General features: G+C 43.0%; 1 protein-coding gene across 3 annotated transcripts in view; it reads right to left on the reverse strand.

The window, feature by feature from the left end:
- The window catches only part of LOC140458418 (proline-serine-threonine phosphatase-interacting protein 1-like), a 105,075-nt gene extending 95,813 nt beyond the window's left edge, over positions 1 to 9,262 (reverse strand). For 2 of the 3 annotated variants that reach the window (XM_072552950.1, XM_072552949.1), the window contains exon 1: positions 8,982 to 9,261. In XM_072552950.1, the coding sequence (XP_072409051.1) occupies positions 8,982 to 9,014 (33 nt within the window). In that variant the 5' untranslated portion in view covers positions 9,015 to 9,261. Of the gene's footprint in view, positions 1 to 8,981 lie in introns of all 3 variants that reach the window. The other variant, XM_072552948.1, reaches the window with a different exon arrangement.
- Between the last annotated feature and the right edge of the window lie 3,751 nt (positions 9,263 to 13,013).

Consider the following 13,013-nt stretch of genomic DNA (forward strand, 5'->3'; position numbering starts at 1 on the left):
TTAGTGAGCTTGATAAATGTGATAAAGTAATGGTGCTATAATTATTTCACTATTTTTAAACTGCATTAATCAAATTCCCTTAAGATCGTGCCTATCTCTATTGAAGTCTCTCAGTTGCCTCAGGAATCAACATCCTATCAAAACTGAGCAATTTGTGTTCTCTTAACCCTCTTTTTAAAATTATCTCCCCTTCACATGCACTATTCTAATTTTCTTAGTATACTTAAATATTGAAATCATACAGGAATTTAAACTTAAAAAAGGGTACAGATGAATTAAAAACAAAGAGGCTCAGCAAGTCTCTCAGTTTCAGGGAGAGATTGAGAGTTAATGATCTCTGGTTGCATCTGCATGCAGAGAGAGATCTGTCGGGTACATTCAATAGTTTTGTTTTCATTGATGATTTCCAACATTTGCAGCACTTTGCTTTGGTAAGTATTAACATTTAACAAACCAGAAACTTCCGAAAATGCACCACATGCTAATCAGTATTGGGGGAAAAAACCTTATTTGATGATCTCGGAGTCTTAATTTTTTTTCCAATCCAGAGTTGAAATGTCTAATGCTCAGGGCACACATTTAAGGTGGTGGTGGTGGCGGCGGTGGTGGGGGTGGAAAGAGTTCAAAAGGAAACTATGAGGGGCAAGGTTTTTTTTAAAAATGAAAACAGCGATAGGAATCTGCAGCCTGCTGCCAGGGTGGTGGTGGAGGCAGTTACGTTAGGGGCATTTAAGGGACTTTTAGATAAAGCACATGAAAATGCAAGGAATGGAGGGATATGGACCAAGGGCAGGCAGAAGGGATTAGTTTAATTTGGTGTCATTTTCGGCACAACATCATGGCCTGAAGGGCCCCGTTCCTGTGCTGTACAGTTCTAAGCTATGTTCTAAGGTGGATATCTTCTGCAGACCTGAAGGTCATATTAGAAAGAATACCTTTTTTGTACATAGACTGACCTGTGTATTCTGGCATTTTACTCTGAAAGTCAGGATTATCAGATTTTCTTTGCCCCTCTAACATTTGTTTGATTTTATATCATTAGTGAAGTGTTAAATTAACATAAGAAATGCTGGTGAAACGCTGCATCTCTGGACAGATAAACAGAGTTAATGTTGGGTGTGATGTGACTCTGTCAGAACTGGAAAATGGTATTTTCTATGTTGTTGATAGCGGGGGAGGAGTAGTAAGTGGAATAGATGGGGAGGGTACCCAGAGCAAAAGGCAAAGGGAATGCAGATGGTTGTGGAGGAGGGATAGAGATGCAAAATGGGCGGACATGATGTATGAGAAAGGTGGAAACGTGTCTAGAAAATGAGTTCTAGGATTCAATATTGACTTCAACAACTTCAGAGCATGACTGTTGACCTCCATTTTGAGGAAGCCCTCCTCCACCCACAATGGCCATGCCCTTTTCATGTCTTGTTGGATTTGCTCTAGCAGAGCAGAGCTATATACTTACATAAACATGCTCAATTCCAATCTTCCCCACATAATTTAATACTTTCCAAACCTATTTTGACACAAATGAAAACATGTTTGACTTTTGACAAGTTAGAGCCCAGACCTGGAAAATTGATAAATTGAATAAAAGGATTTTCAGATTGTGCTCATGTTCAACAATTTGGAGTGCCACCACTGACAGCAGTGCATACCATCTGAAAGGTACACAGCAGCAGCTCACCCAGACCCCTATAACACAACTTTCCAAACCCACAACCTCTAACTCTGGAGATCGACAGCAGCTGCAGATATAGGGGAGCACCAAACACCTGGAGGTTATCCTCCAAGCTGCACATCATCCTGCCTTGGAACCAGGACCTAAGACAGGAGCTTACATCAAGGCCCAATAGGGTATGGAGGGGCCCACTATGCTTCACTCATGTGTCAGAGTGCTGCTCCTGGGTTGGCCAGTGATTTCCCTCTCTGCTGGGTTAAATTCCCCAGATCTCCCTGCCTAACAGCACTGTGGGTGTCCCGACATCTTATGGACTGCAGCAGTTCAAAAAGGCAGCTCACCATTAACTTCTCCTGGATAATGAGGGGTGTGCAATAAATGCTGGCCTGGCCATTTACATCCACATCTCAGGATTCAATTTTAAAATTTTAACCTATCACAGGTCTAGCAATCCAGAGATCTGGACATAAAATCCTGCAATTTTAAATTCACTTAATAGATTTGTAAGAAACACAGGTTAAAGTAATGAGGATTATGAAATTACCAAACTGCCTTTTAAAAAAAACACAACTTGGTTCAACTAATATTCTTTACAAAGGAAATCTCACTTTCCTACTTGGGTCTGGCCTCTCCTGCCATTGGTCTAGATTAATCCCCTCAAACACATTCCCAGGAATCCACTCTCATGGGGAAGGTTGGTTCAAGGGTAATAAATGTTATTTTTGCCAACAACACCCACATCGTGTGTAATATATATATTTTTTTAAAACAAACTTAAAACATGCCATTTATCAATTCCAGATTCCCACCTTTTATCTGATTAGATAAAAAGGCTTGCATCTTTTGCACCAAGATCAAGAGATCACCATGAAGGGATACAAAGGAAATTTGAGTTTTCAGCCTTGAAAAGAAAAATTGATTAAAGTAGGGGGTTCAATTACCCTTAATACCAATCAGATAAAATTAAACGCAAAAATAAGAGGCCAGAATTCTTAATATGCATTCAGGTGATTTTCTTTTAAGCTAACACGTACATTGCAAGTCCAATAAGAGATAGAACATTTTCTGGCCTTGTTTTAGGATGCAAAGTTGGGCAGATGGTTGAACAGCTCTCATCATCATGATGCGTCAGCTAGATTTACTGTTGAAATGGATAAGATGGACTAGCAATTCAAAAGAAAATTAAGGTGTGTGTGTAAGCCAATTTTATCAAGTAAGATACATGATTTAGCAAAAGCAGACTGGAAAAAAAGAGTAACTTGAAGGAACTTGCAGTGTCATTGCAGTGAGAGGCACTTAAGGACAAGATACAGAGTTCAAAACGAGAAGATAGATAGAGAGGCTTCGGAATTTCATTTAAAGTTAGGAAGGCAATAAAAGGGGAGCTTCTGTCAGGCCCAGAGAACTCAAGATTGCAGAAATTCCAGTGAAGGGCGGACAGCTGAGATGAAATTATAAAAAGGAACAAAATGCAACAAGATAACTATGGGAATAGTGCCTATTGGAGAAAGGAAACATAGTAATTTGAGGGGACGAAAACATGAGCATGGTTCTTAACAAATATTTTGGAAAGAACGTAATAGAGGCTGCAGGGGTCCTGACCTCTGACACAATAATCAGTGACACCCCTATGGAAGCAAATGCCTAACATGCAGCAGAAACCTGCCACCAGAGCTTCCAACTCCTTAGTGAGTGAGTGGATACCCCATTTCTGAGATCTCAAGCCAACCAGGGGCTAGCAGATCTCCCAGGAACGTTCTTTATGAAGGGCTTATGCCCAAAACATCGATTCTCCTGTCCCTTGGATGCTGCCTGACCTGCCATACTTTTCCAGCACCACATTCTCAACTCTGATTGCCAGCATCTTCAGTCATCACTTTCTCCTAGGAACAGGAGTAGGCCATTCAGCCCTTCAAGCCTGTTCCATCAGTCAATTAGATCATGGCTGATCTGTGGCCTAACTTCATAGCCTTTGGTCCATATCCCTTAATACCTTTACTTAACAGAAAAAAAATCTCAAATTTAACATTATCACTGATACAGCATCGACTGCTCTTTGTCAAAGAATTCCAAACGTCTACCACCCTCTGTGTGCAGAAGGGCTTCCTAACAACCCTCCTGAACAATCTGGCACAGTGGCTAGCACTGCTGCCTCACAGCGCCAGAGACCCGGGTTCAGTTCCTGCCTCAGGTGACTGTGTGGAGTTTGCACATCCTCCCAGTGTCTGCGTGGGTTTCCTCTGGGTGCTCCGGTTTCCTCCCACAGTCCAAAAATGTGCAGGTTAGGTGAATTGGCTATGCTAAATTGCCCATAGTGTTAGGTTAAGGGGTAAATGTAGGGGAATGGGTCTGGGTGGGTTGCTCTTCGGCGGGTCGGTGTGGACTTGTTGGGCCAAAGGGCCTGTTTCCACACTAAGTAATGTAATACTATGCCCCCTAATTCTGGAAACCTCAAGGAGCAATTTTTGATGAGGTTCAGAGAGAAGAGGAATTAGCAATGGAACCTCAAGAGGAAGGGGTAGGGTCATTGGTACCAAACAGGGAGTACCTGTGTGTGGGTAGATTTCTGTTTAGGGGTCTTCACTGGTTTGCCTGTATCGTATTGTCCCTCTGCCCACTGCTGATGGAATACCAGAAATGGTGGTATGAGGTCCTTAAGGGTCTCAAATGGTTTCCAGACAAGGTGAGCTTTAAGCCCATCTACCCTGCACTAAATCAGAGGGGGAGGGTGGCAGGGGACATGGTTTGGGGACAATAGAACCTTCATCCTGACTGATTAATGAAGCCCCCACCACCCAGTCTAGTTCTGGAGGAGAACAAAATACTGTCCTTTTGTGCTTGTCTTCATTAAGCAAGGAGTGTGGTGGCACAATTCACACACTACTTGATGAAGGAGCAGTGCTCCGAAAGCTAGTGCTTCCAAATAAACCTGTTTGTCTATAACCTGGTGTTGCATGATTTTTAATTTTGTACACCCCAGTCCAACACTGGTACCTCCAATCATTTAAAAAAAGGTAGATGTATATATTGGTTGGGGTAAACATGATGGAAGACACGAAAGGGCTTCGCATCTTTGAATTTCCAAGGCCAGGATGATGGCAACTATTAAGAGAATTAACGGAAGAAATAGCTGAGACTCTGACCATCATTTTCTAATCCTCTCTAACTATAGAGAGGGTCTTGGAAGGCTATGATTTAAAAAAAATAGGGACAGACTGTGTAATTACAAGCAAGCAATCTCATCTCAGCGTTGTGTATGCTACTGGAAAAAGTCCTGAGGGACAGTGTTGATAGCCATTTAGAAAAAACACAAATCAATCAAGCATGGATTTGAGAAAGAAAAGGTGTGGTCTGGAGACTTTTACCAATTGTTTTGTTTAAAAATGGTGGTAACAAAGAGAGTCAATGGGGGTTGTGCATCTTATGTAGTATAAATGTTATGAAAGCTTTTGAAAAAAAGTAGCTAATGATGGAAAGAAGGAAAAATGATGGAAAGAAAGGAAAACAACATGTTGGATTCAAAGTTGGCACTGCAGCAGAAAGCAAAGGTGTTTTAGTCACAGGAAGGCTGTTTCCAGTTGGATTATGCAGGCCTCAGGACTGGGTTTGTTACACAAAATGATCAAGATCCTTTTTAAATTAATTCACAGACTGTGTGCATCGTTAACCAGACAGCACTTATTAACCATCCCTTTGCAGCCCCAGTGACTTCATGGGTAAGGCACTAACTTCCTAAACCGGAGATTGTGGGTTCAAATCTTATTTTTTACTGACTGCCTGCCATTCTTCCGGGGTTACGTTAGGGCCCGGGTGTCCTTGGAGAAGGAGCACGCGGTGTCCACCAACACCCTGGAGTTGTTCAGGGAGAGGTGGGCGCCGCAGGGAGTGGAGTGCATTATTTCCCCGTCCAACTCTATTTTGATTTAGTCCCTACCCTCCCCTTCACTATTTTGATCACGCAACATTTCCCTTTGATGTAAAGGGCACTGCTTGTCACTGGCCACCCGGGTGTTTTCCTAGCTTCCTGGTGGTGGAAATTGAATAAAGATTTGTACACCTTGTGTCTCTCACTGTGTCTCACACCCACACACACACACACCATAGGTGCTGGGGAAAAAATAAGCACTACCGCAGTTAGGCGGTAGTGTGGGGGTTAAATTAAAAACAGAAAAAAAAACAGGAGTGTCCACACCTGCGCACACACAAAAAAAAAGAAAAACAAACCAGAGCTACACAGCATTGCCCTTTGATGTGAAGGGCAGTGCTTCTCACTGGCCACTTGGGTGTTTTCCCCCTTTTGAGAATTGGATCAGTGTGAATGTGTGTGCACACAAAAGAAAAAAAAAGAAAAGAAAGAAAAACAATTAACCATCCCTAATTTCCTGGAGGTTTTGGGGAGTCATCTTTTTGATGATCTGTAGTAAATGGGTTGTAGGTATATCTATGGTGCTGTTAAGAGAGGTGTTCCAGGATATTGGCCCAATGACAGCGAAGGTGCAGTAATAGAGTTCCAAGTCAAAAAAAATGTTACATGTCTTTAAAAGGAAACTCGCAAATTGTAGTGGTCCCATGCCTCATGAGATTTTTACCACATAGAAGGACAATGCAAGTTTGGAAGGGCTAAATCATAGGTGACATGGTTAAAACATTCATAGATGGTACAAAAATAAATTTGGGCACATGGTTGATAGTAAGTGGAAAGCTATATACTGCAAGAAGTTATCGATAGGAGTCAATTGGGCCAAAGAAATGGAAATCAATGGTGAGGTAATTGGGGATGGAGGCAGACAAAGCAAGAAACAGCCAATCAAAAAGGATTCTGTGAAGTGTAGAAGACGTAGTTAGGTGCTCGTAGATCCTTGAAGGTAGGTGGATAGATGGTTAAAAATGCATGTGGAATACTTTACTAGTAAGGCACAGAATATACAAGTGGAGAGGTTCTGCTACAATTTAACTGTTTGAAAGTGGATATTACTGGTATTTTTGGCCCCTTGAGCCAACCAGATATTTAAGGTAATTCCAAAGGGCAGTGAAAAGTCAACCAAATTGCTGCGGGTCTGGAATTGTATTTAGAGTAGCCAGGTAAGGATGATTACTGGATTAGTGGTGCTGGAAGAGCACAGCAGTTCAGGCAGCTTCATGAAGGGCTTTTGCCCGAAACGTCGATTTCGCTGCTCATTGGATGCTGCCTGAACTGCTGTGCTCTTCCAGCACCACTAATCCAGTATTTGGTTTTCAGCATCTGCAGTCATTGTTTTTACCTAGGTAAGGATGATTGCCTTCCCTTAAAGGCATGAGTAAACCCATTCGACCTTTACAATGATCAATGACAGTTTCAAGGTCACCATTATTGGCGATCAACTTTACATCCAGCTATATTTGTTGATTTTAAAATGTTCAGCAGCTACTGTGCTGGTATTTGAACTCCAACCCCAGGGCATCTTCTGAGCATCTGGATTCCAGGTCCAGCAACATTAACTTGAGGGAGAAGATGGCATTGTGACAATTTCCTTGATAAATCTAACACCACAGTGAACAGACTGCTGACATGCGATCAGGTGAAGCATCTGAATAATAAAACACTACAGAATAAGTGTTCCAAATGGTTCACATCTTTGTCCTTAAAAAAACTGCATATTTAGGTGGATTTTAAATATTTGCTTCACCCTTTGGGTTCATTGGAACCATAAATGTGGTGTTGGTACAGCAAGGTTCTAGTGTAAACGTACCCCAAATCCAGAATTAGAATCTGATCAGACACAGGAGCACAGCACAGTGAAACTCTTTACACAAAAAGAAGTCTCTCTCTACAGTTCAATTTTAACATCCGTCAGTATCAGTACAAAACAGAACCCAATTCACATTAGTGCTAATCTTGATCAATTTTTTTTTGTTTGATCAGCATCCTCTTTTTTTTTTTAAGAAAGAGTATGAAGATGGTGTTTATTTTAAATCCACTCTTGGAAAGTGTGTGTTGCTGGCCAGCATTTATTGCCCATCTCCAATTGCCCTGGAGAAGGTGAAGGTGAACTGCCTTCTTGAATCACTAATGTCCATTTGATGCAAGGACACCCCTAGTGCTCTCAGGAAGGGAGATCCAGGTTTTTGGCCCAGTGACAGTGAAGGAACAGTGATATATTTCCAAGCCAGGTGGATAGCTTAGAGGGGAGCTTGTAGGGGGTGGTGTTCCCTTGGAATCTGCTGCCCTCGTCCACCTCGATGTTAAAGGTCAGGGCTCTGGAATAAGCTTTGCTCAGTTGAATGCAACAATATTTTACACACACACACACACACTTGGCAGCCTCAAAACCTTGGCTTGTACTGACCATTCCACGAGGTTAAATTGTATGTGTGGCTCAGTAGCATCGCATCTTTAAAGCAAGTTCAATCTCTAAGCCACACACCATCTGACTTAGAACTATAACCATTGCTCCTTCACTGTCACTGGCTCAGAATTCCTGGAACTCTCTTCCTAACTGCATCATAAGCACCCCCACATCCCAAGGACAGCAGTGGTCCAAGGCAGCTCCTTACATTCTCCAGGGCAGGTAGGGGTGGGTAATACATGCTGGCCCAACCACCAAAACACCCACATTACTCTTGAGCGATTAAAAGGCAAAAAAAGATGGCTCCCACCATTTAGTGACTGCATGCATTCTCTCTCACACAGTCACCATTGGCCAATACTGGGAGGTGGGGGGTGAGCTGCATTTATGCAAAAGGACCAACACTTCTGATTACCCACGTGCCCAAATTGGAGTCACACGACATAACTGCTCCCAGGAGACTCAGTGGGCACATGCAGAGGGTTATACTCGATGCACAGATGAGCAAGTGATATTTCTAAACGTGTAGTGGGAGCCAGAGTGAAGTTTACAATTCACTAACCCAAGGGTTCAGTTTCACTCGGAATCAACTGACCTTGGCTATTGATTACCCAGAGTGTGTGTGTCAATAACAGTTTGCAACATTAACAATACAAGGTTGTGATCTCAGAAACTAGATACGCAAATTTAAAAAAAGTGATTCAGTGCACCAGAAATGATGATACTTTGTTTAACGGTGCAAGGGTGAACTGAACCCTTGAGAGGTATTAAATTTTCAGTGTTAAATATTGGCTTTACTAAACCGGTGAACGAGAGTCCACCCAATCCCGATGTTAACACGCCCAAATTACCTCACGTTACAAGTTAGAACGTTTTGATTTTGTCTGAAACGAAATTTAAAGGAATAAAATAACTGATCTAAAATTGGTCCCTTGTTAACTTGTGCACAAAGAGCCTCACTTAACGTGAAAGATACTCACCCAGAAAGCATCCTTAAAGCGCAGTCGAGTCATTAAGAACAGGAACGAAAAGAAATATGAAACTCCCTGGTGAAGCTGATGCGACCCTCTCTCTGGTCAGTGCTGCTGCAATGATGAGATCTTTGGCTCAGATTTTTTCCCTCTTTTTTGGTCTAAAAATTACAACCTCTAACGAGATTCGATTTCCCTGCTCGAACGCTCCTGTTGACAGCAACCTACCCAAAGAGAGAACAAGGAAGAGGGTTTTTGTTCACTCAAGTGATGTCAGAGGTGACCGCAATTAGCACGTGAAGTATTTCAGTAACACACCAGAGAGTTCAAAAACCGACAACGCACAGCGTGAAGCAATTTATTTCGAGATTCTTGGAGTGCAGGATGCAAAAAGATATGCTGTAACAAATTTATTTTGGTATATAAGGCAAGTGTCTAAGAGGAGGTGAGGTGAAAACAGCTGTGAACGGAGCTGAGAATCATTACCGAGATCATTGCTTCCTGCAGCACAGAGGGAGGGTTGTCGAAGATAAATGGAGCTCGGGTAGAGAAAATTCTGGAGTTGCAAGTTGGTGATGTACTGTATAGGCTGCTGCAATGAAGGCTGGATTCATAGTTCCAAAGTGGTTTATTTTATTAGCCATCTGAACTCCTGCAACCGTGTATTTTAAAACCTTACTCAGATGATACATTTCTGGAGCAGATGGGATTTGGAACCCAGGCAGGGACATTTTGAAACCGACTTGCTGGGACCTGTTGTGACTAATTTCCAGAACTGAGACCTTCTGATTCAGAGGTAGGGACACACAGGGAACCACAACATTCGTCTGTATTTTGAGACAAATTAAGATCACGTGTTGCAACCCAGCTCATCTCCTCCGTTTTAAAGTTGACTTGGCATCTGAGTGTATAACACACAAGTGACATCTGGCTTCTTGCCAACATTGAGTTTAGTGCCCTTGCCAACAGTCTCTTAAAGATTCCTAGAATTATTGCAATCCCCACCCTGGAATGCCCAGTTTTGCTTTGATCACTTAAAATCAGTGAGACACTTCCTGATACCCCATGGCAAAGCAGTCTTAACTTCATATCAGCACTGGAGGCCATTCAGCCTTTCATGTCCATGTTGACTCTCTGTCTGAGTGATTCAGCCACTCTCGACCCAGACTTCAGTAAGGCGTTTGACAAGGTTCCCCATGGGAGACTGATTAGCAAGGTTAGATCTCGTGGAATAAAGGGCGAACTAGCCATTTGGATACAGAACTGTCTCAAAGTCAAAAGTTAATAATGAGTTCCTCAGTTTTGCCTGCATTGAAAGCTAAATTGTTCTCAGTGCACCAATTTTCCAGGTCTTCTGCCTCCCGTCTGTAGCCTGTTTCACCATCTGTGATTTGACCGACTATGGTGGTGTCATCCGTGAACTTGTAAATGGCATTAGTCTAGTATTTGGTGACACAGTCATGGGTATACAGTGAGTACAGTAGAAGGCTGAGTACACACCCCTGGGGGGGGGGGGGCTCCAGTGTTGCATATTAGTGAGGATGAAATATTGGCCCTAATTTTCACTGATTGTGGCCTGTGCGTCAGGAAACTGAGGATCCAGTTGCCAAGAGTGGACTTGGTCTGAGATCATGAAGTTTAGTAATCCGTCTCGAGGGGTGAAGGCTGATCTGTAGTCAGAGTAAGATTCTTACGTAGCTGTTCTTGGTGTCAAGATGTTCTAGGGAGGAGTAAAGGGCAAGTGATATGTCATTGATGTGAACCTGTTGGTCTGATAGGCAAATTGAAGTGGGTCAAAAGTAGTAGGGAGGCTGGAGTTGATTAATGCCATGATCAGCCTTTCAAAGCACTTCATGATGACCAAAGTTATGGCTACTGGGCGGTAGTCATTGAGACATGCTGCATGAGCGTTCTTGGGCACAGGGATGATGTGAAACAGTCAGGGACAGTGGCTTGCTGGGAGAGGTTGAAGATGTCTGAAAAGACCTCTGCCAGTTGATCTGCACATGCTCTGAGTGCACGGCCTGGTACTCTGTCTGGTCCCATCGCTTTCCTTGGATTCACACAAAGGAAAACTGATCTGACCTCTGATGCAGTGACTGTTGGGATAGGTTTGTCAGAACTTGTTGGAATACGTGTTACCTCTCTGCCGAAATTCTGCTCAAAGTGAGCATGGAAGGCATTAAGATGATCTGGGAGGGATGTGACATCATCTGCTATCTTGCATTGTCTCATTTTAGAACCTGAGATGTCATTCAGTCCTTGCCATGGTTGCTGGGTGTCTGTCTGGGTCTCTAGTTTGGATCGGTATTGGTCCTTGGCTGTCTTAATGGCTCTGTGAAGGTCATACTTGGATTCCTTATATTTGATGGGGACTCCTGATCTGAAGGACTCAAACCTGGTTATTAGCAGATTCTGTATGTCCTGATTCATCAGCAGTTTCCTGTTGGGAAACACCCGGATTGACTGATAAAGTCTGTGACGGTGATGGCGTACTCATCCAAGGTACCTATTTGAACATGGCCCAATCAGCCAATTCCAGACAGCACCGGAATTGATCCTTTGCCTCCTCTGACAGCACTGGACCAGTATCCACGAGGGGGGTCTCCTGCTTTAGCTTTTGCCTGTGAGCTGGGAGAAGAGACATGGCATTGTGGTCAGAGTTCCTGAAATAAGGGCAGGAGATGGAGTGGTAAGCAGCTTTCACAGTGGTATAGCAGTGATCTAAAATGTTTGAGCCCCTAGTGGGGCAGGTAATATTCTAGTGGTATTTGGGCAACCCCTTACATAGATTGACTTGATTGAAGTTGCCAGTAACAATAAACAGGGCCTCGGGGTGTTCTGTCTCTAGGGGGAGTATGGCACATCCAGAGCTTCCTCAACCTTTGCTTATGGTAGAATGTAAACAGCAGTTAGTGTGGCAGTGGGAAATTCCCATGATAAATAGAAGGGGTAGCATTTAGAGTCAGAGAGATGTACAGCATGGTCCAACCCATCCATGCCGACCAGATGGCTGAGGGGTGAACTTAGAAGTTTACAAAATTATGAGGGGCATGGACAGGGTAAATAGGGAAAGTCTTTTCGCTGGGGTCGGGGAGTCCAGAACTAGAGGGCATAGGTTTAGGGTGAGAGGGGAAAGATATAAAAGATACCTAAGGGGCAACTTTTTCCACGCAGAGGGTGGTATGTGTATGGAATGCGCTGCCAGAGGAAGTTGTGGAGGCTGGTACAATTGCAACATTTAAGAGGCATTTGGATGGGTATATGAATAGGAAGGGTTTGGAGGGATATGGGCCGGGTGCTGGCAGGTGGGACTAGATTGGGTTGGGATAGCCTGTTCAACCTCTCCCGATAGCTCAAATCCTCCAACCCTGGCAACATTCTTGTAAGTATTTTCTGAACCCTTTCAAGTCTCACAACATCTTTCCAATAGGAAGGAGACCAGAGTTGTATGCAATATTCCAACAGTGGCCACCTTGCTGATCTTTGAGGGGCCCTATTCTTTCCCTAGTTACCCTTTTGTCCTTAATGTATTTGTAAAAACCCTTTGGATTCTCCATAATTCTATTTGCCAAAGCTATTTCATGTCTCATTTGCCCTCCTGATTTCCTTCTTAAGTATATTCCTACTTCCTTTATACTCTAAGGATTCACTCGATCTATCCTGTCTATACCTTACATATGCTTCCTTCTTTTTCTTAAACAAACCCTCAATTACTTTAGTGATCCAGTTTCCCTATACCTACCAGCCTTTCCTTTCACCCTGACAGGAATATACTTGCTTTGGATTCTCGTTATCTCATTTCTGAAGGCTTCCCATTTTCCAATTGTCCAGCTGCAACATGACCTCCCAACTCCTGTACTCAATACTCTGACCAATAAAGGAAAGCATACCAAACGCCTTTTTCACTATCCTATCTACCTGCGACTCCACTTTCAAGGAGCTATGAACCTGCACTCCAAGATCTCTTTGTTCAGAAACACTCCCTAGGACCTTACCATTAAGTGTATATGTCCTGCTAAGATTTGCTTTCCCAAAATG

The sequence above is a fragment of the Chiloscyllium punctatum genome, chromosome 33 (assembly GCF_047496795.1).
Source record: "Chiloscyllium punctatum isolate Juve2018m chromosome 33, sChiPun1.3, whole genome shotgun sequence".
Taxonomy (NCBI): domain Eukaryota; kingdom Metazoa; phylum Chordata; class Chondrichthyes; order Orectolobiformes; family Hemiscylliidae; genus Chiloscyllium; species Chiloscyllium punctatum.